General features: G+C 37.3%; 2 protein-coding genes across 5 annotated transcripts; both read right to left on the bottom strand.

Moving 5' to 3' along the window:
- Positions 1 to 3,279: 3,279 nt before the first annotated feature.
- LOC107618459 (autophagy-related protein 18h) lies at positions 3,280 to 8,967 on the bottom strand. Of its 4 annotated transcripts, none has more exons than XR_015899406.1 (9): positions 8,411 to 8,967; positions 7,195 to 7,638; positions 6,464 to 6,904; positions 5,905 to 6,150; positions 4,838 to 5,632; positions 4,573 to 4,748; positions 4,334 to 4,480; positions 3,812 to 4,243; positions 3,280 to 3,688 (listed from the first exon to the last, which is right to left on the bottom strand). XR_015899406.1 is itself a non-coding variant. In XM_016320544.3 (9 exons), the coding sequence occupies exons 1-9, from the start codon at positions 8,567 to 8,569 to the stop codon at positions 3,684 to 3,686; spliced, it is 2,826 nt and encodes a 941-aa protein (XP_016176030.1). In that variant the 5' UTR covers positions 8,570 to 8,967; the 3' UTR covers positions 3,280 to 3,683. The 4 variants fall into 4 exon arrangements, 1 of the variants encoding a protein (XP_016176030.1); XR_002353213.2 differs by having other exon boundaries at positions 3,812 to 4,212; positions 4,334 to 4,461; XR_001615240.3 differs by having other exon boundaries at positions 3,812 to 4,188; positions 4,334 to 4,461.
- A 14,573-nt stretch (positions 8,968 to 23,540) lies between these two features.
- LOC148544607 (uncharacterized) lies at positions 23,541 to 24,091 on the bottom strand. The gene is made up of 3 exons (XM_088498376.1): positions 23,848 to 24,091; positions 23,695 to 23,776; positions 23,541 to 23,583 (listed from the first exon to the last, which is right to left on the bottom strand). The coding sequence occupies exons 1-3, from the start codon at positions 24,089 to 24,091 to the stop codon at positions 23,541 to 23,543; spliced, it is 369 nt and encodes a 122-aa protein (XP_088354502.1).
- Between the last annotated feature and the right edge of the window lie 1,589 nt (positions 24,092 to 25,680).

Genomic DNA, 25,680 nt, shown 5'->3' with positions numbered 1-25,680 from the left:
TATTTATCATACTCAGCAATAATTAGTTATGGGAATATATAGGTTATAAATAATTTATATTAACCGATAAAGTAAAGAAAATTAGTAATATAGAATTGTAATATATAAAAGGATAAATTAGTGTAAAAACAAATGAAACATAGCTTAGTACTTTGTCTTTCAAAGAAAATATTAAAAATATCTAAAAAGATAATTCCTCTTCTCAAATGTCTTCATGCTCTGCTTCCACCTTGGTCCTATATTTCCAAGCATTTTCTTGTATTACGAGACATAAATCGTTGTATTCCTCTAAAACCAGATCCACGACAAGTCTCATTCGTATGGAGTCGTTAATCTGCTTAGAGCACCAACAATATAATTCTAATTAGAAGTGTGTTGGAAAAATTATGTTAAAAATACTTTCTTATAAAATATGACATGAATATTGAAGTCATCTTGTAAAGTACATTCTCTCATCCAACCAGTCACCCAAACTCTGCTATCATTCCTGTGATAAAAAGTATTCAACAAATAGTTATTATATACATATAAGATATAATCTATTGAACGAGTTATGATAAAACATTATTATACTTTACTGCTATTACTGCTGTAACCTGTGATATGTTTAAGAACTAATAACCAGAGCACAAATGAACTAGATATGTCACATATATGGTATACAATAAATCAAGTGCTACTTCATCCTAACCTTTTGATGTTATCAAATAGTGATCTGCTAGAGTGAAGACTCAAAGAATCCAGATGAAGTATGATTGGCCCTGATTCATCACCTTTATCCGGAATACAAATAATGATCAAGTTTCAATGAAGACTGAATACATGAAACATTAGAAGAAAAAGAATCCAGAAATGAGAGAATGGACAAGAGAGATTAAAATATAACAATAAAAATGACCCTACTGCCAATATAAAATTGAGCATGAAGTGTATTTATAGGAGCACAGAAAACATAACTATAAAAATTTACAGTTAAATAACCCATTCTTCATTTGTTTTTTTTACCAGTTTTTCTTCTCCCACTATTTCTTCTAATATGAAAATCTTATAAGGTAGAAGAGACTTAAAATATATCAAAAAAAAAATTAACTACAGATCATATCAGCCCCTTATTTTAGTCGGACAAGCCACAATTGTAGTTTCAAGTCAATGTAAAATGAGGTGACACTATAGCCCAAGTATTAAATATATTTCTTGACCTTAGAGGGCTTTTCCTATCACAAGAATTGTATTTTCTTCCGATAATAACCTAAAACAACAAAGCAAAACAGAACTTCCTCGCAGTCAAGAATTTAATAACTTACAAAATAAAGTTTCACTACTAAGGAAAAAACTTACTCCTCGTGTACTGGAATCAAAACATAGGCCTTCTGAAATATATTTACTCCCTTCCACCACCTTCTGAATTTGACAAAGAATGTTGCTCTGTCACTTTGCTATAACATTGAATGGAAAAATGAATTAGAGTACATACTAAAAATTAACACTCCAAAATGCCTAAGTTGCTAGGTTAAGGCACGTGGATGCAGTTTGTCTCTTATACAAAAAAGCCTTTAGGCTTGAAATGCAGACAATACCCAAGCCACCTCCCTCATGCTGAAATTTAACTGTTAATTGGCCACAACACATACATAGAAGTTGATGGCACTTCACGTGCCTCCACAACTTTCTTTTCTTTTCTGTTCATAAAAGTTTGAGTTGATTTACATCTACTACACTAGATTAGATAGTGCTGCTCTATTTAGTATTTACCATAGAGGTAGTGACCAGATACATATACAAATAAAATTATTTTCAGTAAAAATACTGAATAGATTTCTAAATTTTTATTGCAAGCATAATTAAATTTCTTGACTATTGAGAAAAAAATAATGATTAACTAACCTCTAATTGTTGAGGCAGCGTCTTGCGCGGCGACGGCAGGTTGCGCAGCGGCAGGCGGAGGTTGCGGCAGCGAGGATATGCTTGGTTTGAGATGTAGTTATATATTAAGAAGGTCAGATCCGAATACGTTCCTTCACCTCATCGAAGGTTTAGAAGCCTTGGACAAAAGCAAGTTCGGAGAGAAAGACTTTCAGGCCTAGTTGCCATCATTTGGCGGGTGACCAGATGATGGGACGAAAAACGAAAAGAGCGCTATCGGCAATATGGTTGTAATGTTTCAAATCTATGACGCTTACCAGAAACTATTGGAATAGATATTGAGATTTGCAGCAGGGGAAGAGGAAGAGAGAAAGACAGGGATTGAAAATCTTAGCAAAAATTGATAAAGAGAGGAAAACCCTAGTAGACCTCTCTTCTCTAAATGCATTTGAATCTGAAAATGAAAGAAAAAGGAAAAAAAAGTTAAAAATCAATAATTTGAGGGATCAAAATTTAATTAGTAAATTTTTCAAAAAAAAAAAAAAACAAGATATATTTTATAATTATTTTAATTGTGGTTAACGATAAACCTACAAAAATATAGGAGTAAGGAATCCATACCTTTTTTAATAATATAATTTTTAATAATATGGGATAAAATAAATCTGTGTCTCCAATTTTTTATTTAGTTGCACAATAATCTTCAAAAACTAGACTTAGGGCCCGTTTGGGAAACTCTAGAAGTAGCTTTTTTTAACTTTTAACTTATGAAAAGTAGTAGTATTAATGTCGGGTGCAATTTTTAAAACCAAATTGCAACTTTTTAAGAAGCTATTTTGGAGCTTATAGAGAAGTTAAAAAAAATGACTTCTCTCATAATACTTCTACTTTTCATTACATTTCTTTAAAATAAGCACTTTTAGAGTTAAAAATCCAAACACAAAATAACTTATTTATAAGTTACTTTTAACAGAGTCATTTATTATTTAAGTTATTTTATTAAAAAGAGCTTAATTAAGTTAGTTACCCAAACTGGACCTTACTCATTTATGTTTTAACTTTTTTAAAAGAAATCACAGATCGGATCAGCCAACTTACATTTTTAAAAATTAAAAAATTAACATTAAATTAGACTATCCGAGACAATTTAATTAATATTAATTTAAGAAAAAAATTTCATATCAAACAAAAATATCCAAACTTCCAACAACGTATTATATTTAATCAATATAAAAAAATTAGCCTTTGATTTCTTGCAAATAGTTTTTGGGAACTATAATTAATTAAAAGAGAAATTATCAAACTAAGTAAATTTTTGAAAAAAAAAAAAAGTATCTGCAACCAATATTTTAAATTCTTAAAACGTAAGAGAGTATGACCAAAAGAAAATATAAATAATCTGGATACATAAACACATGAGAGAACAAAGTAATAAGCTATTTCATTATCAGCGTTCTCTTCATTTTTTTTTTCCAATTCTATTTCGTTTCTCTTTTCCCTGTCCCTTAACCCACATGCTACGCATTATGGAGAAAGAATATGATACAAACATACAAAGAACGAATCCAGCAAGTCCAGAACCCACAAACATAATTCGTAGGAATCAATTTCAATATACAATATTTACATAAAAATTAACAAGGTCAGAAGAATCATGGTCCTGGGAAGGAACATTGTTAGTGAATAACATTAAATTCCTTGAATCATTGGTCAGTAGCATTTAAGTTGCGGCAGGAAATCGCCTGCATTTGTCCATTAAATTCTTTTACACCACCAATTTACAAATTGAAGGGAGGAAGGCACTTGCAAAGAAGCATTCATCAACCTGCACCGCACATATTTCATAGTTTTAAGGTAAACATGAATGAACAAGATAAGCAGTTGCAGCAGTTATAGCTAAGCCAAGTAACTTGATGAAATCAAAAGATGAACTGTTTCAGATACATACCTTCCTCAGAGAAGTCAAATACATCACCAAGCATGTCATCATTATCACCATCATCATCACATTTTTCCCTATGACAGGGACAGCTACAATCCACATCAGTAGCAACTTCCGCTGATTCTTTACAGTCAACTGATGCTTTACAATAGCCCTCATGAAAAAATTTCTCAAAGTCTAGGGAATGACATATTGGTTCCTCAAGAATGACATTCCTATTCAAATCACAACCACTCGAATCGAAACTGCCAGTGGCTTTTCCATGTTTTGATGATTCAAACGCTGTAGTTGTATTATCAGCAAAATGTGTGGTAGCTGCTGAATCACTATGATTCTTAAAAGTTTCCATGCTTCGAAGTTGTGATGCCAATGCAAGTCCCTCTCTGTTCTTGCAATGAATCTCATTACTAGACAAGTCAATCGATGAAGAAAAATATGCTGGAAAGCATGAGAATGGTCAATAAACAAGAATAATGAGTTACACGGGCCACTCAAGAATAATGAGTTAAACGTGATTGCTAATCTTACCATCATTTGCCTTTTCGGCTAAGCCAGATACTGCAGACTTTGAATGAGAACCTGCAGTATCTTCGGACAAATTCTCTTCAGCTACATGCAAATCAGATGAAGAGCTAGAGCAGTTACCCATAATCCCTCTGCCAAAAGTTTCATATACTGATAGAATGAGAATGGAAAATTATGTTTTTTTATCAAAAGAAAAAGACTTATATAACCAGTTAAAGGAAAGGAAGATAAATGATTATTACCTGTCAACCCAAGTAGACTGAATTCTATCGAAATAGTTGAATACAGGCAATAAATCCTTCTGTCTTATTTCAAGCTCATTAACAAAAACATTCTCTATTTGAATCTCTCCGTTGGTAGTAAGTTCAGCTAACTTTGGCTCTCCAGCATCCAAAGGACTTATGACAAAGAATGACACCTGAAAATTGTGGGGAAAAAATTTATTCCAGTGAGTGAACCAATTGAGAAAGCTGACGAGCAGTAGTCAGAAAAAACCATAATGAATACCTCAGATTTCTGCCAAACTGGTATCCTCCCCGAGCTTAACTGTACCTCTGCATTTGAGAAGTGACATTGCTCAGCTAGTTTTATCGAACTATTGTTCCTGACACCGTTATCCTCATAATCTGAACTCTCCAAGATTAATCCTTCAGCTTCCAGTCCACCAAGTGTATTCCCCAGTATAGAAACCTCTTTTTCAGGCCAATCATATCTCCTGCAAACATCCCACCATTGAATAGGTTCAACGTTTACTCGCAAATCCTCTTCTTGTATATGCACTGAAGGAACTGTAGCTGTTCTTGCAGCAGTTTCACCTGGCTCAGCCACGGAGGATGGTAGTAGTTTATATTGAATTAAGTGACCAGACTGGGTATAAACCAATAAGTGCTCCAGAGAATGAATTTTTGGGTATGAATCACTTGAAGCAAAAGGTATAGAATTATGAAAGATAGCAGAAACAGCACCAGATGGAACCAATTCTTTCCCTGCAGCAGATGATGCAGCATTACTAACTGTATTGAGCCATCCAGCATGATTATTTTTTATTCTGCTAACTATAGAGAGAACAACAGAAGTTGGGGGTGCCAGGCAAAGCTGTTGCTGGTTTACTGTGAAATGCGGAGTGAACCACCATGGAAGAGATAAAACTGGCAAAATAACAGGTCCTTCTGGTTCCTGATTATGTATCTTCAGAACTGTCTCACCACCAAATGGAGCAAGAACAAAAATATGACAGGTTCCCTTGGAGGAAATAATGGCAACCCACTGGCTGTAATGGCTAAAACAAATATCTTGTATAACCTGTATAATATTCTCAAAGAGTAAAAACCATGACAAGCAATATAAACAGAAGGATTTAATTTTGATCTGTTTGGTTTACACTATCATCCAATTATATATTGCTAGATCAAAAAAGAATTTTGAATATCAAGAACACTATCTAGGAAGTCCAACTCATTAATGATATGTCAACACATGCTCAAACGTAGCATAAGATTTTCGAATAACAATGGGTCATAGTCAATTTCTAGACGCAAAAGGCCTTAAAAGAAACACTGAGGATAGAAGCATACAGCTGATGTCATGCCTCGGTGTAGCTTGTATAAGTGCACATGTGAACACCTCCAGTCACTGCTTTGAGATCCTGATCCATTCCTTGGGTAGGATGGCATAATCCTAAACACATTAATGTTGTTGCCATGAATCGAGGCAGTAACTAGAAGTGTCCCACTTGGGTCAAAACATAAGGCAGATATTGGACTAGTATGAGCTCTAAATTGTGCCACAACATCTGTAGAAACAAAGTCTTTGACAACAACCTGCAATAGATGAGTAATACAAATCAAGAAGCATATAGAATGAATGCTTTCCGGTTTCCACTGACATAAGCTAACAACTTAAAGAAGGGGGAGTAGAGATAAGAGACTTCTGTAAAATACTCAGTACTATTAACTACCTTAGAAACTCTTTCCTCTATGGCTAAGCTGTGAACCAATAGATGATCTCATGATAATCTTATTACAGATGCCAATATTACTTTAAAGAAGAAAACATCTAGTCAGCAGTCCACCACATTGCAAAAGAAAATTAGATTATAACTTGCTAAGTTGTCACCGAAAAAGGAATACTCACCAACCCTGCAGTATCTGTTTCTGTAGAATTTGATGTAAACCGACTACTTTTCCAGCTTGAATTTGGTGAAACAGGAGAATTTGATCCATCAGGTATAAGATCTTCATAGTATTTGGATAATGTTTTATACCCTCTATCACTAAGATTGATGAGCCCAGCAGTTAAGTGCTTGCTAGCTTCCATGGCATATCGGGCAACTAGGTTTCCACTACTGGGTGATGTTGATGGGCTGACAGATGGTGGAGTAAGACTCTGAGGGCTTAGGCGACCTGCATTTGGTACCAATGGGTGGTTGGTAGCATAAGCAAACCAGCGGGGTCCTACAGCCATTGGACCATAGCCAATATTAACCCCAACCATTCCTTGGCCTCCTAACTGGGGTACTGGGTAGGTGAGGACACTGAATTTATTCTCAAGAGTAAGAGCATCTAAACAGTATATCTGCCGGCAAAATAGAAAAATAGAAATCAAATTAGACAGGCGATTGATATGGCAATATAAGATTAAGTTACTATATATTACATTAAATTCACATCTATAGAACAAGTAAATGATCCACTAGGTGATAAGAAATCTCTGTATTTTGCAACCTAGTAATTTTCAAATATAGCCAAAGAAAATAGGTAAAATCTCCAAAATCTACCAAGAACTATAATAAAGTCAATTTTTTCAATTAGCTAAAATGAATAATTCCAAACTTATGTGCTGAATTCCTCGAGTCAAAAACTTACTTGAGTAGCAAGACCCACAGCCACTATTTTAGGGCTGCACCTAACCATGCAGATAGTCGAACGAAATCTAAGAACATGGACATAGGTGTGGGACCTTAATGAGTAAAATTGAAGAGTTCTAGCTGAGCTTGCTATATTTTCAGCTTGAGCTTCAATGTGGCCATCTCTGACATTTTGCACTGTACCAGGGGTCTTTAACTTATCACATGTAACGACCAACAGCAGAGGGTGTGCTGCTCCAAGTCCTTCAGAAACCTCCAATTTTGCAGGGACAGGCTTCATCTGTAAGAATGATACTGGATAATCACGCTTTGAGACAAGTTCCCTGATGTCAGAGGCATCTTCCACGTCAAGAACTTGGAAGCCATTTGTATATCCGACTAAGAGAACATGTCTGAAAGATGATGGACATGGTTCCAGCTTGTCAAAGCATGCCCAAAGGATCTGCATGACAAACATAGCAGTAAAACCTCTGTCCCCATGGTTCATACATGAAAATGTGCAATTATGAAGCTTGCCATAGCGTAGCATGGAGCCATGGATCAAAGTATAATTCAATTCCATTCCCATAAATTGGGGTCAGTAAGTAGACCCTTTGGTAGCACTTCTCATGGTTGTTCTTAATTCAGACAGGTATTAAATACTCTATTCTTCCCTGTAAGGCTTAGCAGCATTAGTATTTAGTTCAACTACTTACAATATCAAACAACTTCAGCATCACACAAATATCTCTTTTGTTAAACTCTTTTTGGTTTAATAATCCAATATTCCAAAGCAGAGTACCCCACCCATCTTTACTTCACCCATACGAAACAAAACCATGAAAATAAGAAATGTAAAGATTGAAATTAGCTGAAAAAATTGAGTCATGGACATGAAAACAAGAAATGTAAAGATTTTTGAAGTCTAAATATAAATTTCAAACGTAACGTAGCACAATGCACACTATCTCATTGATTATCATAGAAAAGAACTGCATTTCCATTAAAAGAAGGCCGTTCACCACTTTCCACTAACATTCTTAACGAAGAACGATCAAAACCTAACATTCATAATTCTCACTACTCATTCAAAAAACAGCATTTCACAATTTCAAAAACACAAAACAACAACAACAACAAACAACACGGACTTAAGAAGAGTACCATCCACGCAAGCATATATATATATATATATAAGTAAATAATAAATGAACAAAGAGAAAATTGTTTGCTACCTGGTCCTTGAGGTTGTCCTCGTCGCCGGAGATTGAGGCGGCGACAGAGGCGCCGGCGGAGCGGACGCCGGAGGAAGCGGTCTTAATGCAAGAGGATATGAACTTGAAGGAAGAAGCAACGCTTTTGCTGTTCTTGTCCTTTCCATGGCTCTTCTTCATAATAACGAAGGAGGTGATTTTCCACCGGCCACCGGAGAGTCACCGGGAATTTCGTCCCCGCCGACGAGCGTCGCGGAACGTCAGCGATCGGATATAGCATAAGAATTAGTGTTTTAGGTGGGCGAAGATTGGACGTTTGGCGCGGCGGAAGAGGCTCCGGCTATGGGTTTGAGGGAGTTTTGACCTGTTAAGGGAGTAGACGGTTCCGTTGTGAAGTGAGTTTGTGTTTTGTTGGGTTTGCTTGTGTGCTGTGTTCCGTTTAAGTCACACACAGTTGAGCTTGCTTGTTGCTAATTGCAAAAGCTATTATTTTCTTCTAATGACACTCAAGCCCCACCACTTTCACTCAAATGTCTTACATGTTCCCATGAAAAACAAATTTCGTAAAAGATAGTATTGTGTTCAACAACCCTCCAAAAGCTTCTTAACAGAAAATCATTTATCATTTGTAAATATCAACGAAACACTAATTAAAGTTCTCAGTTTTATCTTATGGGAGATTTTGTATCCATTATCAATGTAAAAATATTTTACAAAGGCATAAATTATAGTGTATATCAGTAATTAAAATAATTATTTTTGACATATAGTTCATGAATAGCCATTTTAATAAATTAATTTAATTTCACTTATATTGTAATTGTTTTGTTGACCATTCAAATAATAGATGAAAAAATACCATTACTTTTTCTGTTGCATTAGTACAAAAATTAAATATTTATTTAAAAAAGAAATAGTAATATAGTTATAATAATATATTTATATGTATAGATACTAAATGAATATTGTTAGATGATCTGATAAATTTGACTAAACTATTTAAATTAATATTATCCATATATTATTCTAACTATATTTTTATGAGTAGTCGACAAAAAAAAATATCTTTTAAGAATACATAAAGACTCTAAAAATTTTACTTATTATTCCGTCGTATTTATAGTCAAATTTTAATTTATATATAAATCCAAAGACAAATAATTTTATCATCAAATTTAATTTTGACGAAAGTATGTTACCATCGAATTTTTTTATTCTGACACTAATTGTATAACTATTATCATTAGATTAATTTATCTCTAAAGAGCTCTAGATTAACGAACTAGATTGATGTTATCTCGAATTTTCTTTTATTATAAATTCGAGAGTAATACATAGCTTATTTAAAAAAAATGAAATTAATTAATTATCATTGAATTGATCCCATTGTAAATCCAACGACAATATTATTATTTTTAAAATTAAATTTAATTCAATATATTAATATTTCATTATCTTGTTATCAAAATTTATATTTAAATCATTATTAAACAAAATAAAAAATTAATAGTATTTTTGTTATAACAATAAATTAAAATATGAATAATACACACAAAAACGTATGAAATCTATAAAAGGTCAAAATATACAAAATTAGTAAATACATCTAAATGACAATAATAAAATATATATAATTTTCATTATAGACGAAACATAATAATGTTTACCCATTAAGATCATTTGACTAGATGGGCTATCTGGTGTCGTCCTCTAATGTTTATGCATGTGATGAATTTGCATGTAGGGAATCTGCTAGTAGCGCATCAGTTTGCGGAGGGGATGAAAGAGGCAGAGTAGTCCACTGGATCCATGTAGAGCAGGTTATTAGAAATTGTCAGGAACAGCTATTGTGAAGCAAGTTCTGATCTGTGAGTGACCAAAGTAGATTGTGATATGGTTGCACCCTGTCTCAACTCAGATCCCAGCTACCCATTAACATCATCATCATCAAATTTCTCTTCTTCATTATCCCTTTTTACCCCTTTCATCGCTTCTTTTATTGGTGGCATAATATTTTCGATATTAATAACATGACTTTAAACTTCTTTTATGAAATTTAGGCAGAATTTTTTTCTTAAATTAAAGGCTCCACCAAACAACTTTTTTATTTTTCATAAAATTAACAATTTCAATAACAATTTTAAACAAATATTCAATCAAACATCTCATCTTAATTATTATAGTGCGCATTCCTTAATTACTCTGGAATTTTCAACAAACAAAAAATTGAGAAGAAACCACTAAATATTCTTTTCTCACCTTCGTCCTGCAAATCTATTCAAAAAAAAAAAAATTAAACCTAGCATAACGTGCAAACTTTAACAAATTTAAATATAGCTATAGAAAATCAATCTTAACTCCAAGCAAAAAATAAAAGACAACTGCATAAATAAACTACAAATTGCACTCCAATTGATCCAAAAGAAATAATCAAAATCCTAAAATTTATATCAAATTAAACAAAATTATTTAATATCGTTCAATCTAAATTATAAATCAATAAAAAACTTGTGTTAAACACAAAAAGATTAGGTTATGCATTGAAAGGTACTAGGCTCAAGTAAGAGGGGGAATAGAAAAAGAAAGAGTTCAAAAAAGAATAGAGAGTGCGAGCAGAGAAGAGAAAGAAGGTTCTGATTGAATCTAAAGTATATTGGTAAAGTGAGTTCCAAAATCAACAATAATAGCTCAGCTCTTGCTACTCATAGCAGAGGAGTTACAGTTGTCACAAGCTATACTAACCACTAACTAACTAATTGACATGTGCTTAATTACAACCAACTAGCTAACAGATTGATCACAAGCTAACTAATTCTGTTTGCACTAATTCAGCATCAGCTAGTGTATCTATCATGATCCTGTTATTTGGCTATTCTTCAACATCAAAGCTATTGTATATATCATGGCCCCTGCTATTTGGATGTTCTGTTTTCACTTTCACATTCTGAATCTTAAGAGAGTGCATTGGTTCTTTACCATGACTGCTACTCTGAACTTCTTTATGACCCTCTCTTCTAAGCCCGCTTTCATCAGTGGATGTCTCCAAGATTTCAACCATTAGTTCTGTCCTGAACTCAAGAAAGGCACCACTGGGAAGAGGTTTTGTCAACACATCAGCTAGTTGCACAGTCCCAGAAACATGACTTACTTGAATAATTCCTTTTGTAACATAGTCTCTTGCAAAATGGAGATCCGTTTCAAAATATTTTGACTTAGAATGCATGATTGGATTAGCAACAAGCAACACATCACTTAAATTGTCACAGTAGACTGATGGAGCTGTTGAGAGTTCTGCTCTTAGTTCACCCATAAGGTTCTTAATCCAAATTAGTTCGGCAACTAAGTCAGCCATCGCCCTGTACTATGTTTCAGTACTAGACTTGGCAACAACACCCTGATTCTTTGAGCTCTACGAAACTAGATTGCTCTCAAGAAAGACACAAAAACCTCCAGTGAACTTCCTATCATCTGGGTCCTCTGCCCAGTCAGAATCACTATAAGCTTTGATAGTTTGCACCTTTGTTTTGTGTAAGTGTAAACCAAAGCTGAGTGTTCCCTGCACATACCTCAGAATTCTTTCTACTAACTTCCAGTGCTCTTCCAAGGGATTTTGCATAAACTGAGTATGCTAGTTCTGGACGAGTGACTGTGAGGTATTGTAGACTTCCCACAACTGATCTGTAGAGTTTAGAATTCTTGAATGGGGAGCTTCCAAAAGCAGAAAATCGAACTAAGGAAGGTAAGGGTGTATGACAAGGCTTACAATGTTCCATTTCAGCTTTCTTGAGCAGATCTCTGGTATATTTCTCTTGTGAGAGTAATAGACCTCCATTAGCAGTCTTGGTGGCTTGAATCCCAAAGAAATAGTGAAGCTCGCCCATGTCTTTCAACGCAAATTTGTCATTCAGCTGCTTAATGACCTGAGAAATTGCTTCATTTGAGTTTCCAGTGATGATTATATCTACATATACCAGGACAAATAGTGATGAGCCATTTTTGAACCTGGTGAAGACAAAGATGTCAGACTTTGTTGAATGAAAACCAAGGTGCTGGAGAGCTAGTGATAGCTTATAGTACTAGGCCCGTGGTGCCTGTTTCAGACTATAAATGGCCTTGGTGAGTTTGCACACTAGAGTTCCATCTCTAATTTTATAACCCTTTAGTTGTTTCATATATACATCTTCGACCAAATCACCATGTAGAAACGCGTTATCCACATCAAGCTGTATGATTCTCCAATTCCTTGACAGTGCTAAAGTGAGGACAATGCGAATTGAGGTTGGTTTCATCACTGGGTTGTATGTCTCAGTGAAATCACACCCAGGCCTCTGAGAGAAACCCTGAGCTACTAGGCGAGCCTTGTAGGGATACTTCCATCAGGGTTATATTTAACTCGAAAAACCCAACAACTACCAACAGCTTCTCTGCCTTGAGGGAGAGGAACCAATTTCCAGGTTTGATTTTGCATAAGTGCAGCGTATTCAGCATCCATCGCAGCTTTCCACTTAGGTTTGGACAAGGCATCATTGACAGTCCTTAGTTCAATGCTAGCTAGAGGATCTTGGCTTTATGACCCAATTCTTGCTCCTTGTGATCATGGGGTGAACATTATGATATGATGCTGTCGAGACTGAGTGATCATCATCAAAGGGAAGAACAATCTCCAAGTCTGAGATAGGAATTGGAATGGGTGTGGCTGATGGTGCTGTAGGTACTGGTGAAGGTAAGGTAGGAGAGGTGGCTGTGATAGACAAAGAAGGAGATATGGACTCTGGAATACTTTGTACAGTAGGTACAGGTGAGGGCAGGGGAAGGGGTGTGGCTGTGATGCTTGGTGCAGGATGTGGCGACCTTGATTCTGTAATGTTAGGTGAGGGTTGAGACATGTTCCTGTTTAGTAATGGAATGGTTGGAGTTGAGTGATAGTCAGAAGACAAATCAAACTTGGTTGTTGTGGGGGGTTTTCAAAATTTTGAAAGGGAATTTCTGTTCATCAAAGATCACATTGCTTGATATCACTATCTTCCCTTCTACAGTGGGGCACTTGTAGCCTTTGTGCACTACAATATAGCCTAGAAAGGTACATGGTGCTGATCTGAACTCTAGCTTGTGCCTATTATATGGTCGCAGGTGTGGAAAATACAAACATCCAAAGACCCGAAGGCTTGTTTAATCAAATTTCTTCTCAAATAACTTTTCAAATGGTGACTAGTCTTGCAATACTGATGTTGGTAACCTGTTTATTAAGTGAACTACTATCATGAAGGCCTCTCCCTAGTACTTAATTGGCATGCCTACACCTGCTAGTATAGCTAAGCCCTTTTCAACTATATGCTTATATTTTCTCTTAGCACTGCCGTTTTGTTGATGTTCATGAGGACAGGAAAATCTGTGTAGTACACCTTGTACCTGTAAATCCTTAGCCAACCTCAAGAATTCAGTAGCATTGTCAGATTGAAGCATTTTAATTTTTGTGTTCAATTGCAACTCAACCATTTGTTGGAAACAATTAAAAACTGATTTTATTTGAGATCGAGTTTTAATGAGGTAGAACCAAGTGTATTTACTATAAACATCAATGAAAATGACAAAGTAATAGTTTCCATTTAAGTAAGGTATAGGGGCAGGACCCCAGATGTCTGTGTATATGAGTTGCAGGGGATCAGTATATAAGGTATTTAAGGGGGAGGGGGGTAAGGGAGTGCATGAGACTTTCCAATACGGAAGGAAGCACAAGGATTTTTATTTAATGAAGCAACAATATTACAAGATTTCAACATATAGAAAACAACATTATTTGCTGGATAACCTAATCTATTGTGCCACAAGAGAAATTGATAAACAATGGACACATTTGAGGCAAAAGCAGCTGGTTTATTTGATGAAGTGAAAGATGGAGTAAAATTGAGGAACTTGTACATTCCCTTGTTAACTTTTCCATGTATAACAATCTCTTTAGTTTACTGAGATTTCACACAGCAGCCATTAGAATGAAATTCAAAATAGACACCATTGGCACAGTAGAATTTATATATACTAAGTAAGTTCTTAGTGATATCAGGCACATGTAGTAATTTGTTTAACAAAAATTCTCTATTGCTCAAATCAGTTTTAAAGAAAGACTTTCCAACAAGGTTGATATGCATACCTGATCCGTTGCCTATGATTACTTGGTCTGCACCTTCATACTTCTCCCTTTCAATTAGATTTTGCTGGTTTGAGGTCATATGGTATGTAGCACCTGAGTTTGGAAACCAACCTTAATATTGTAATGTTGCAGGTGTGGCCAATACATTGCTCAAGTTGGCTTATGATGCTTACAGAGTCTGTGATTTTGTGCCTTCATATTAAGTTCTGGAGCTTACTGGTGGATCATACCTATACCAGCATGTCTTGACAGTGTATCCAGACTTGTCACACACTTGGCAAATAGGCCTATCATCATTGAACATTCTTGAACCATTATACTGTTGCTGCCTTTCATTGTTGAACATTCTTGCCCCTTCAGCACCACCAAAACTTGGATTATTGTAAGCCCGAGTTCTAAATCTGGAATTGTTGACACCAGATTGACCATTACTATAGAAGTTTCTATCACATCTCATCTGTCTACCACCACCCTTGCTTCTGTGACCTCCTCTGAAACCTCCTTTGAAGCCACTTCTTGAGTTAAAGCTCTGAGAGTAACCTGGTGAACTTTGTACTACATTTTCTTGTATAAACGATTCTGGTTTTTGGAACCTCTCCAACATACTTTCATGAGTTAATAGCAAAGTCTCTAATTTTCCAACCGAGATGCTCACTGGCCTTGCCACTACTGAGGTGATTACTGAGCTATACTCTTCTGTTAACCCATTCAGAATAGCATTTACATGATCACTCTCACGCATTGGTTCTTCTACTGAAGCTAAAGCATCAATTGTTCCTTTTAATGCTGACACATACTCATTTACTAAGTTTCCTATCTTGATACTGCTCAACCTATGTTTCAGCTGCATTATTTTTGCTCTGATTTGTGAAGAAAAGTGACATTCTAACCTTTTTCAAACCTCATATGTAAGACCCAGAACTTTTGAAAAGTCTTATTATGATCAAGTCTCAAATCATATAGTTATTTATAGCCTTAATTTCGGAAATCATTTTATTAAAGATGATTAAGGCAAGTTTTGATTTATTGAATTTGAGATAAGTTATGGTTATTATCCAATTTTACAATTATTGGATTATTTTCTATATTTAAATCATATAGTTGGTAGTTGTGAAATAATAAGGATTTTTATATGATTCGGATTAAATAATTAATATTTTAAATATTAATACTGTTACTTTGGAAAATAAAGGGTTTAATTATATTATTTCTAATTATTTTGATTTGGACATTTTATTGAAAATAAAGTGTGAGATTGATGAGTAAATAGTATTTTTATATATTATTATTGTTGGGTTAGAATTTATTTCTAATTACTATATTATCCTTATTTTTTAAGTAAAATTACTAAAATGCCCTTAACCCTAATTTTTGAAAATGAACCCTAACCCTGAAAAATCCTACCCGGTTACCCGGTTCCCCTGAACCCAACACACACACGCACTTAACACTACAGCAGCAACAGCTGCTACCAGAAGAAACAAAAGAGAGAAAAGGGCCAGGAGGAAACAGGGAACGCAGAGGAAAGCAGGGGAGGAAGAGAGGCGCGGGCTGGCGCCGGCGGGCCTCACCGTCACCACCGAGCTGCTCGCCGCTCGCTGCCATCACGGGGACCAGAACCGAGTAAGGGGGAAGAAGCCACGCGGTAGAGGAGAGAAGAAGGGGAGCTCACGGCATCGCCGCCACCCATGGAGCCGCGGGCTGCGCCCAGTCGCCGTCGGGGTCACCGCGTCTTCGTCCCGTTCCTGGAGCCAGCAGTTGCGCCTCTGTCACGCAAGGAGGAGCGCGACCCACCGCGCAGAGCTGCGTCGCCGTGTGCTATCGCCGTCGCCTTGGATTGATGCCGCCGTCGAGCTTCGAGGAGAGAGAAGGAGGTTGCGGGGAGGATGAGGCGCGATGGTGGTTTGTTCTGCCACCCCTACTGCCATCGCCGTCAGGAACGGCCACCAGAGCCGCCACGAAGGATAGCGAGAGGCAGAGAGTTCGCGGTGGGGGAAGGGCCAGGCGCCGTTGTGCTATGGAGCAGAGTCAGCCGCGCCGGCGCTGTTAGAGGTCTCACCGCCGCTGGAAAAGGGTTCAGGCCGCCGTAGGTGTTGCTGTCGGAGGGGTAAGCTGCGCCTCTGTGTTTCTGACCGCCGGGAGTGGTTATGTGGCTTCCGGGATCACCGCCGGAGCTCCAGGCTGAGTTTCTGCCACTTGAGACCCTGCTGCCGTCGCTGGAAAAGTTTGCCGGTAAGGGTTTTAATTGTGGTTTCTGTCCTTTTTGAATTCCGAGGATATTATAGTCACTGCGTGTTGGTTCCAGTTGTCGTGATCGGAATTTGTCGCCGCTGCCGCTTGAGGTGGCTGCTGAGTTACCGCTGAACCGGCTCAGAGACCGCCGCTGTTTCGGTTCAGCCGTTCCTTCTTCGGTTCGGTAAGCGTTTCGATTTGAAAGCCCTTTCGTTACTGTTCTGTAATCTCACGCTGAGGTTTATGGCGTTAATTGCTATAAGATTGAGTTTCGGTTGTTGTATGTTGCGATTAGAGTTGTTGAGACTGTTGCAAAAGTGGCTTGGAGCTGAGGTTTTGGTTGCCGTCAGTTCGGGTTGAGGCGGAAAGGACTCTGTGAGGCGTTTGGGTTATGGAATTGCGTTTTGAGGTAGGGGCGCTTTCCGAAAACTATATTTTGTATATTGAAATTATTACATATGGGTACTGATGTGAGGATGTGTATTTGGTGATTGTATCAGTCCTATGTATTGTTTGGTTGTTTTGTATGATTATGGGTGTTTGTTTGACTCGACTGTTGTGTGGCTTTGTGAAACGAAATGCTTTTGAAATTGATTCTTTTAAAACTTTGAGATCGAGTTTAATCCGTTGGGAATTGATTTGAGTTGAGTTGATTTTCTTGAGAATATGAAAAAGAGAATACACGCTTGAATTCAGCCTGGCTTGCTTTAAATGATCTGGTTATTGATAAATGATTGTTACTGAGCCGTTTCTTTGAAACTTTAGAAATGAGTTTATTCAGCTGATAATGATTTGATTCTTGAAAAGGTTTTCTTGAAATATGGAATTGAGATGATTGTTGGATTTTGGCTTGCCTTGGACTGATTTTGAAATTTGGACTATTGAAAAGGATTGTGAGATGGTTTAATTGGGACCCGAACCGGGTGGCAAAGTCCAAGTTTTAGGGGAGGTGCTGTCGAAATTTCTATAAAATCCGAGTCTTTATTGAAATGTTGTCGGGCAAATGATGAGTTAAAGACTTCTACTATTTTATTTGAATTATCAAGAAAAGGATGATTCATGCTTTCGAAATGAGTTAGTAAAGAGGAAATTTTGATTTAGTCTTGCTTCTTAAGAAAGGCATTGTATCTCTTTCAGGAGAAAGTTATTTAGATGAAACTTGTGTTTTAAAGCTGTTTGAATGTGAAAAGGGTTTATGCCTTTGAATTTGACTTGGGGGTTTCAATTAAAGAAGTTTTAATGATTTTGAAAGGACCTGAAAGTCTATTGACGAGTTTCATTTTGAAATGTTTTGAGAAAGGTTTTAAGTACTCTTTGAATTTTGAATTCTGGCAAGACTAAGGCAATTTTGAACAGTTGAAATGCTTTAGAATTTATCATGGGGGTTGAAGTTGGTTTTGCCTAAGTAAAGGAACTGGCTTTGAAAGAAGTAAATGATTACGTGACTCGGTTTGGCTTAGATCCTATTTTATTACTCAAATCGGAAAGTCAAGATTTTAACGATTTTAAATGAATTTGGCGAAATGAGTTATGTTATTCTCCCCTAAATACTTGGGACTCTGCCAAGGAACTTTTGTTATAAAATCTCATTGTTGGATGGATGATTTTGAATCTTTCAAATAAATCTTTAACTTGTCATGCTTATGAAAGTTTGGAAAGAGGATGCCGAGAGTGGCATTGTTTTCAAAGGGGAATTTACCTTGAGTAAAAGTGGCTTATGAGCCTGAGATGATTTGAGAAATGAGAACTTTAAAGCCAAGGCTGAAAAGAGTTGAAACTCGATTTCAAAGTGAAATGAATTGAGAAAAATGATTTATGGCTTAAGTGCCGATTTTATGAATTTAATGATGTTGAATGGTGGAAGTGCTATTTTATTGTGAGCCGGAATGGCTGTGTATGATTTATGAATATTGGCTGGTTCTGGATTGAACTGTGAGCCGGAATGGCTATGTATGATATTGATTTATGGCTGATTGCCGAATGAGTTATGGGCCGTATGGCTGACTATGAATTATGAATTTAAGCCGGATGCTTGAAATGAATGTTGTATGTGAGTGTGGTTGTGTTTTCTCTCTGGTTGTAAGGGTGACAGGGCACCGATACCCTCTAATGGCGATAGAGCGCAGATACCCTCTAATGGCAACAGGGCGCAGATACCCTCTAATGGCGACAAGGCGCAGATACCCTCTAATGATAATAATGCGCAACAGAGAGACTGTGTCCGGGTTAGCTACCGAACACGTCGGGTTGGCTTCGTAACCGACAGATGATATCATCAGCCACTAGGGACAAGCATGCATCATATGCATCTATGTGACATTGTTTGGGTGTGCATATTGTACTTGGTTTGCCTTTGTGACTACTTGTAATTAACTGCTAATTGTTCTACTTGCAATAACTGTTTGTTTGTGCTTGCATATTCCTATTTGTGTTTGCTACTGGGACTCTGTTGGGCTGTGGTGATTGGTTGTTGGTTGGATTTGTTTGGGCCTAGGGCCGTGGTTGGAATGAGATGAATCGATGGTTAATTTCGGTTTTGTGTTTCTGGTTTGGAATAAAATATGAAAGGCTATTTTGATTCCGCATAGATAAACCGTTTTGAAAGGCTTTTGAGTTTTTGAGAATTGAACGGTTTTATTGTAAACCGTTGTTTTTGAAAAGGAGGCATAAGACGGTTATTAATCACTAGTACGGTTTATCTTCACGTATCCTATTATAGTAATTCCCAAAAACCCTCTACTGAGAACCCTTTCGAGGATGATGTTCTCACCCCCCTACATTTTCCCCTTTCAGGATATGGGCGCAGAAGTTACGAAGAGTTTATTTGTTGTTGTTGAGATGCTCTGTATTGTTCTAGTTATGGTTTATTGTACCCTCGCCTCTATCTTGATATATTCTGTAAGAGGGATAGGAATTGTATTGGGTAATGCTTGTAATATTATTTATATATATATATATATATATATATGGATGTACTCTTTATGAATTTTGTAAGTTGGATGGTATCTATGGATGTACGTTATCGAACGAAAGTATTTTTGGGAGCAGTATTGCGGTTTAAAGTTTTAAACATGCTCATATTTTAGTATTAAATAGTATAAGTGTCGTTGTAATGTCCGAGCTATCAGAGTTGCGCAGCCGGAAGCGTGAGCTTTGGTAGTTAGGGTGTTACATCATACGAATAAATGCATCCTACCATTCGAGTGGTGAACGACTTGGTCATTGAAGCAAGAAACCAAGATTTAAGAAGCGCATCTTGCCTCCTCCATGCAGCAAACTCTAGCGTTACATTTTCTGATTCATCAAGCCTCAGCGGGATTCCTTCTCTGGTAATGTGGTGAAGCAAATTGTGGCTCTCAATAGTTGATTCAGCCTGGTCTTTCTACTGCAAGAAGTTGTCATCGTCGAGTTTCATTGAAATTGGGAAAGAGGTAAAATTTGGAGCTGTGTTCAACTGATTCATTGAGTGTTCAGATCTCTGACTTTCGCTTGCCATTGAATTGAATGAAAGAAAGCTCTGATACCATGAAAGGTACCAGGCTCAAGCAAGAGAGGGAGTAGGAAATAGTTCAAGAAAGAAGAAAGAGTGCGAGCAGAGAAAAACAAGAAGGTTCTTGTTGAATTTGAAGTATATTAGTAAAGTGAGTTCTAAAATCAACAATAATAGCTTAGCTCTAACTATTTATAGTAGAGGAGTTACAACTGTCACAAGCTACACTAACCACTAACTAACTAATTGACATATACTTAATTACAACCAACTAACTAATAGATTGATCACAAACTAACTAATTCTGTTTGTCCTAATTCAGCATCAACTAGTATATCTATCATGACCCCTGCTGTTTGACTATTCTTCAATATCAAAACTATTGTATCTATCATGCATGTTATAATTTAACCTTAATTTTGTTAAGTAAAAATTTTTTATGTAACACCCTAACTACCAAAGCTCGCACTTCCGGCTGCGCGACTCTGATAGCTTGGACATTACGACGACACTTATACTATGTAATACTAAAATATGAGCCTGTTTGAAACTTTAAACCGCAATACCGCTCCCAAAGATACTTTCGTTCGATAACGTACATCCATAAATACCATTCAACTTACAACAACTCATAAAGAGTACATCCATATATATACATAAATATATATAAATAATATTACAAACATAATCCAATACAATTCCTATCCCTCTTACAGATTATATCAAGATAAAGGCGAGGGTACAATAAACCATAACTAAAATAATATATAGCATCACAACAACAATTAAATAAGCTCTTCGTAACTTCTGCGCCCATATCATGAAAGGGGAAAAATGTAGGGGGGTGAGAACATCATCCTCGAAAGGGTTCTCAGTAGGGGGTTTTTGGGAATTACTGTAATAGGATACATGAAGATAATCGCACCAGTGATTAATAACCGTCTTATGCCTCTTTTCAAAAACAACGGTTTACAATAAAAGAGGAATCGGAAATCTTTTCTGAAAGAGGAACAGTTCAATTCTCAAAAACTCAAAAGCCTTTCAAAACGGTTTATCTATGCTGAACCAAAGTAGCCTTTCATATTTTATTCCAAACCAGAAACACAAAACCGAAATCAACCATCAGTTCATCTTATTCCAACCACGGCCCTAGGCCCAAACAATCCAACCAGCAACCAATCACCACAATCCAACAGTGTCCCAGATGCAAACACAGATAGGAAGTTCAAGCACAAACAAACAGTTATTACAAGTAAAACAGTTAGCAATTAATCACATAGGCAAACCAAGTATAATATGCACACCCAACCAATGTCACACAAATGCATATGATGCATGCCTGTCCCTAGTGGCTGATGATATCATCTGTCGGTTATAGAGCCAACCCGACAAGTCCTGGTAGCTAACCATTGGACTGTCCCTCTGTCGTGCATCCCCAACTCGAGTTATACTCATCATAAACTTGATCATAATCATGATCCATATCCATCACCCTCACTGGTGAATATTTATCCATCACCATCACTGGTGAATATTTATGGGGGCGAGCTCATCCGGGCCTTTCACAGTGCCCGGCCACACTTACGACATTGGGTTAACAGAGATTCGAGTCTCAACCTGGAGCACATGGTGGCTAGCCATTGCTACTACCCAGGGAAACCCTCATCTCCAATAGTGGAAGTGCAACATCACAACTTATCAATATCTCAGCATAAATGCTTTCATTCTCAATCATGGATCAACATCCATCTCAGCCATTCGGCTCACGGTTCAATCCAGAACCAATCAATATGTATAATCATACACAGCCATTCCGGCTCACAACAAAACAACACTTCCACATTCAAAATAATCAAATTCATGAAACCGGCATTTAAGCCATAAATCATTTTCTCAATTCATTTCACTTTGAAATCAAATTTCAACTCTTTTCAGCCTTGGCTTTAAAGATCTCATTTCTCAAATCATCTCAGGCTCACAAGCCACTTTTACTCAAAGTGAGTTCCCTTTTTAAAACAAAGCCACTCTCGGCATTCTCTTTCTAAAACTTCCAAAACCATGGCAAGTTAAGGATTTATTTCAAAGTATCCAAAATCACCCACCCAGCGGTGGAATTTCATAACAAAAGTTTTTCGGCAGAGTCCCAAGTCTTTAGGGGAAGGTCAACTTACATCAATTCCTTAAAATTCATTGAAACTCTTAAAATCATAGATTCTCGGTTCAAGTAAATAAAATTGAATTTATTATGAAGCCGAACCATACAAAATCACAAGTTCCAACCCGGTCCAAAAATCAACTCATTTGAAACGGAACCGGTTCATTTGAATCAAACCACTTTCAGATTTCTTTTTGGAACCCATTTTTCCAACTCTTCCAAAATGCCTCAAACTTGATTACTCAATCAAAAGTCTATGTTCCTTTAAAAATCACTAAAAACTCCTTTTTATATTGAAATCAATATTAGAGCATCATTATTTCCTTCAGTGATTCAAACAGTAAAAATAGTTCAGTTCTAAGTAAGCCGAACTCAACGTATAAGGTTCATCAAATAAATTAGGCTGGAAAGCATAAATATCCTCTTAATAAATCAAATAATACAATTTCTCAAATCCAAACCTTTTAAATAACCTTTCAAACAAGACTAAGATTCTATAGAAATTTCGGCAGCACCTCCCCTAAAACTTGGACTTTTGCCACCCGGTTCGGGTCCCAACTAAACCGTTCCTCATTCCTTTTCAACAGCTCAAAACCAGAAACCAATTCAAAGCAAGCTAAATTCCAACAGTCGCCTCAGTGGCATATCTCGAGAAAACCATTTCAAAGTCAACTCAATATCAACCGATTTAATTCATTTCCAAAGCTTTAAAGAATCGGTTCAACAATAAATAATTTATCAAAACCAAATCAATTAAAGCAACCCAGGCTGAATTTCAAGGGTATTCTATCTTTCACATCATCAAAATAATCAATTCAATTCAAATCAATCCTCAACGGATTAAACTCAGATTTCAAATATTTAAAGAATCAGCTTCAAAACATTACATTTCACAAAGCCGCACAACAACTCAGCCAAACCAACATTCATAAACATTCGAGTCAATCAAATAATACATAATGCCGATACAATCACTAAATACACCATATCTCACATCAGTATCCATATGTAATAATTCCAATAATAAACTATAGTTTTCGGAAAGCGCCCCTACCTCAAAACGCAAATCTATAACCCAAAGGTCTCACAGAGTCCTTTCCGCCTCAACCCGAAATCAAAGGCAGCTTCAAAGCACAGCCCCACACATTTCCGCAGCAGCACAAACAGCTCTAATTTGCGACAAGCAACCTCAGTTACTAAATCTTAAGAACATTAATATCGTAAAGGCTTTAACACACGTACGTGACACTAACGCAGGATTTCGAAACATAATTACTCACCGAAACAACAAAATGAAGCAGCTGCGATTCCGGACCGACCCGGCAATAGCTCCGGTAGCGGCCAAAAGCTCCGGTAGGTCAACTATAATAACCACGCAGCATCAAAATCTTCTCGAAACCCAAAATGACAGAAACCACAAATGAAACCCTTACCGGCAACTTTTCCGGCGACGGCAGAAGTAGCCAGAACCTCTAGCAGTGGTTCCGGTGGCCTCAGAACTCCGGCAGCGGCGCTGTCAGACTCCGATGGTGTTTCAGGGTAGCTCCGGTGGCAGAAAAGTTTTCCGGCGACCATACACAGCAGACCCCCAACCACAGCAGCAGCTAGGAGACCGGCGGCCATGGCGGAAGATTCTGACGGCACGGCAGCAAGGGTGGTGGAACCACCCTCCATCATCGCGCGACCTCTCTCTCTTTTGGGCTCTCTCTTCTGTGACGGGAAGGGCAGCGACAGTCTGGCTCCTCATGCGTGGCGGTCCGGCGCGGTGCCAGATGGCAGAGGCGATAGGGAGCTCTGGGGTTCAGTGGGCAGATCTGGCGGCGGGAGGAGGCACGAACGACGGCGGCGACAGCAGCACCTCCCTCCACCCCGCGCGTGTGCTCTCTGTTCATGAGCCGCCAAGGACGGCGACGGAGGGGACCCCAGCAGCGACAACGACGCGGCTTCAAGGTGGCGGCGGGAACCTCGAAGGCGTTCAGTCCTCACCGCGATGGCAAGCTCGTGGCGGGAGTGGCGGCGGCTTCTCCTGGACGACCGTGGCGGCGCGATCCTCTCCCTCTCGTGTCTGTTTGCTCGCTCACTCGCCCTCCCTGATGCAACACGGCGGCGCGGCGGCAGTGACACCCGCCGGCGCCGTGCTTCCACTTCTCCACTCGGCCAACAATGTCTCGTGGGTGTGGGTCGTGTGTTTGTTCAGTATGTGGGCTGACTAATGAAAACTGAGAGTGGGGGTATGAGAGGGGATGTGGGTGGCGGCGGTGACAAGCTTTCCTTCCATTTCCAAGGGTGTGTGCTGCGCAGAAGGAGGATGAAGGAAGGCTGGTAACTGCGCAGCGTGAATGAGAATTGTTTTTGGGGATAGGTGTGGCAAAATTAGGGTTAGGGGCATTATGGTAATTTTACCTAAAATTGGGAATAATATAGTAATTGAAACCCAATTTAAACTCAACAATAATATCTATAAAAATACTATTTGCTCATCAATTGCACAAATGATTTTCCATAAAATGTCCCAATCAAAATAATTAGAAATAATATAATTAAACCCCTTTATTTTTCCAAAGTAGCAGTATTAATATTTAAAATATTACTTATCTAATCCAAATCATATAAAATCCTTATTGTTTCATAACTATTAGCCTTATACCTGAAATATAGAAAATAATCCAATAATTATAAAATTGGATAATAATCATAACTTATCTCAAATCCAATAAATCAAAACTTGCCTTAATTATCTTTAATAAAATAATCTCTGAAATTAAGGCTATAAATAACTGTAAGATTTGAGGCTTGATCATAATAAGACTTTTCAAATATTCTGGGTCTTACATTCTACCCACCTTATAAAAATTTTCGCCCTCGAAAATTGATACAAAATAAAAGAAATTCCATAACAGTTCACCCTTGAACACATTTAAGGAAGAAGCAAAAATATCTCAAAATATAATCATATATACGATTTTCAAATACTTTGATTGTCATAAGCATAAGGATGTAAAGGTAGGAGTGTGATTGCAAAGCAAACGTTACAAGGTAGGCTCAATGCAAAAGATAACATGGGTCAATCATGTGATAGTAGGGCAAGGCATCAAAGGCTATAAAACAGGACAGAGTTAAAACAAGGTGCTCAATATCCGCACACTAATCTCATATCAACCTCAAAGTTTCAACTTTCCAACTCCATCAAGCACTTTACAAACCCCAAATTTGATTACAAGCCTGACAACCACAAACCCGTTCGCAAGGAACAAAACGCTCACAAC

Source organism: Arachis ipaensis, chromosome B9, assembly GCF_059453495.1.
Source record: "Arachis ipaensis isolate K30076 ecotype BB chromosome B9, ASM5945349v1, whole genome shotgun sequence".
In the NCBI taxonomy this organism is placed as follows: Eukaryota; Viridiplantae; Streptophyta; class Magnoliopsida; order Fabales; family Fabaceae; genus Arachis; species Arachis ipaensis.
Note: the sequence above shows the minus strand (reverse complement) of the source record. Positions and strands in the feature narration are given on the sequence as shown.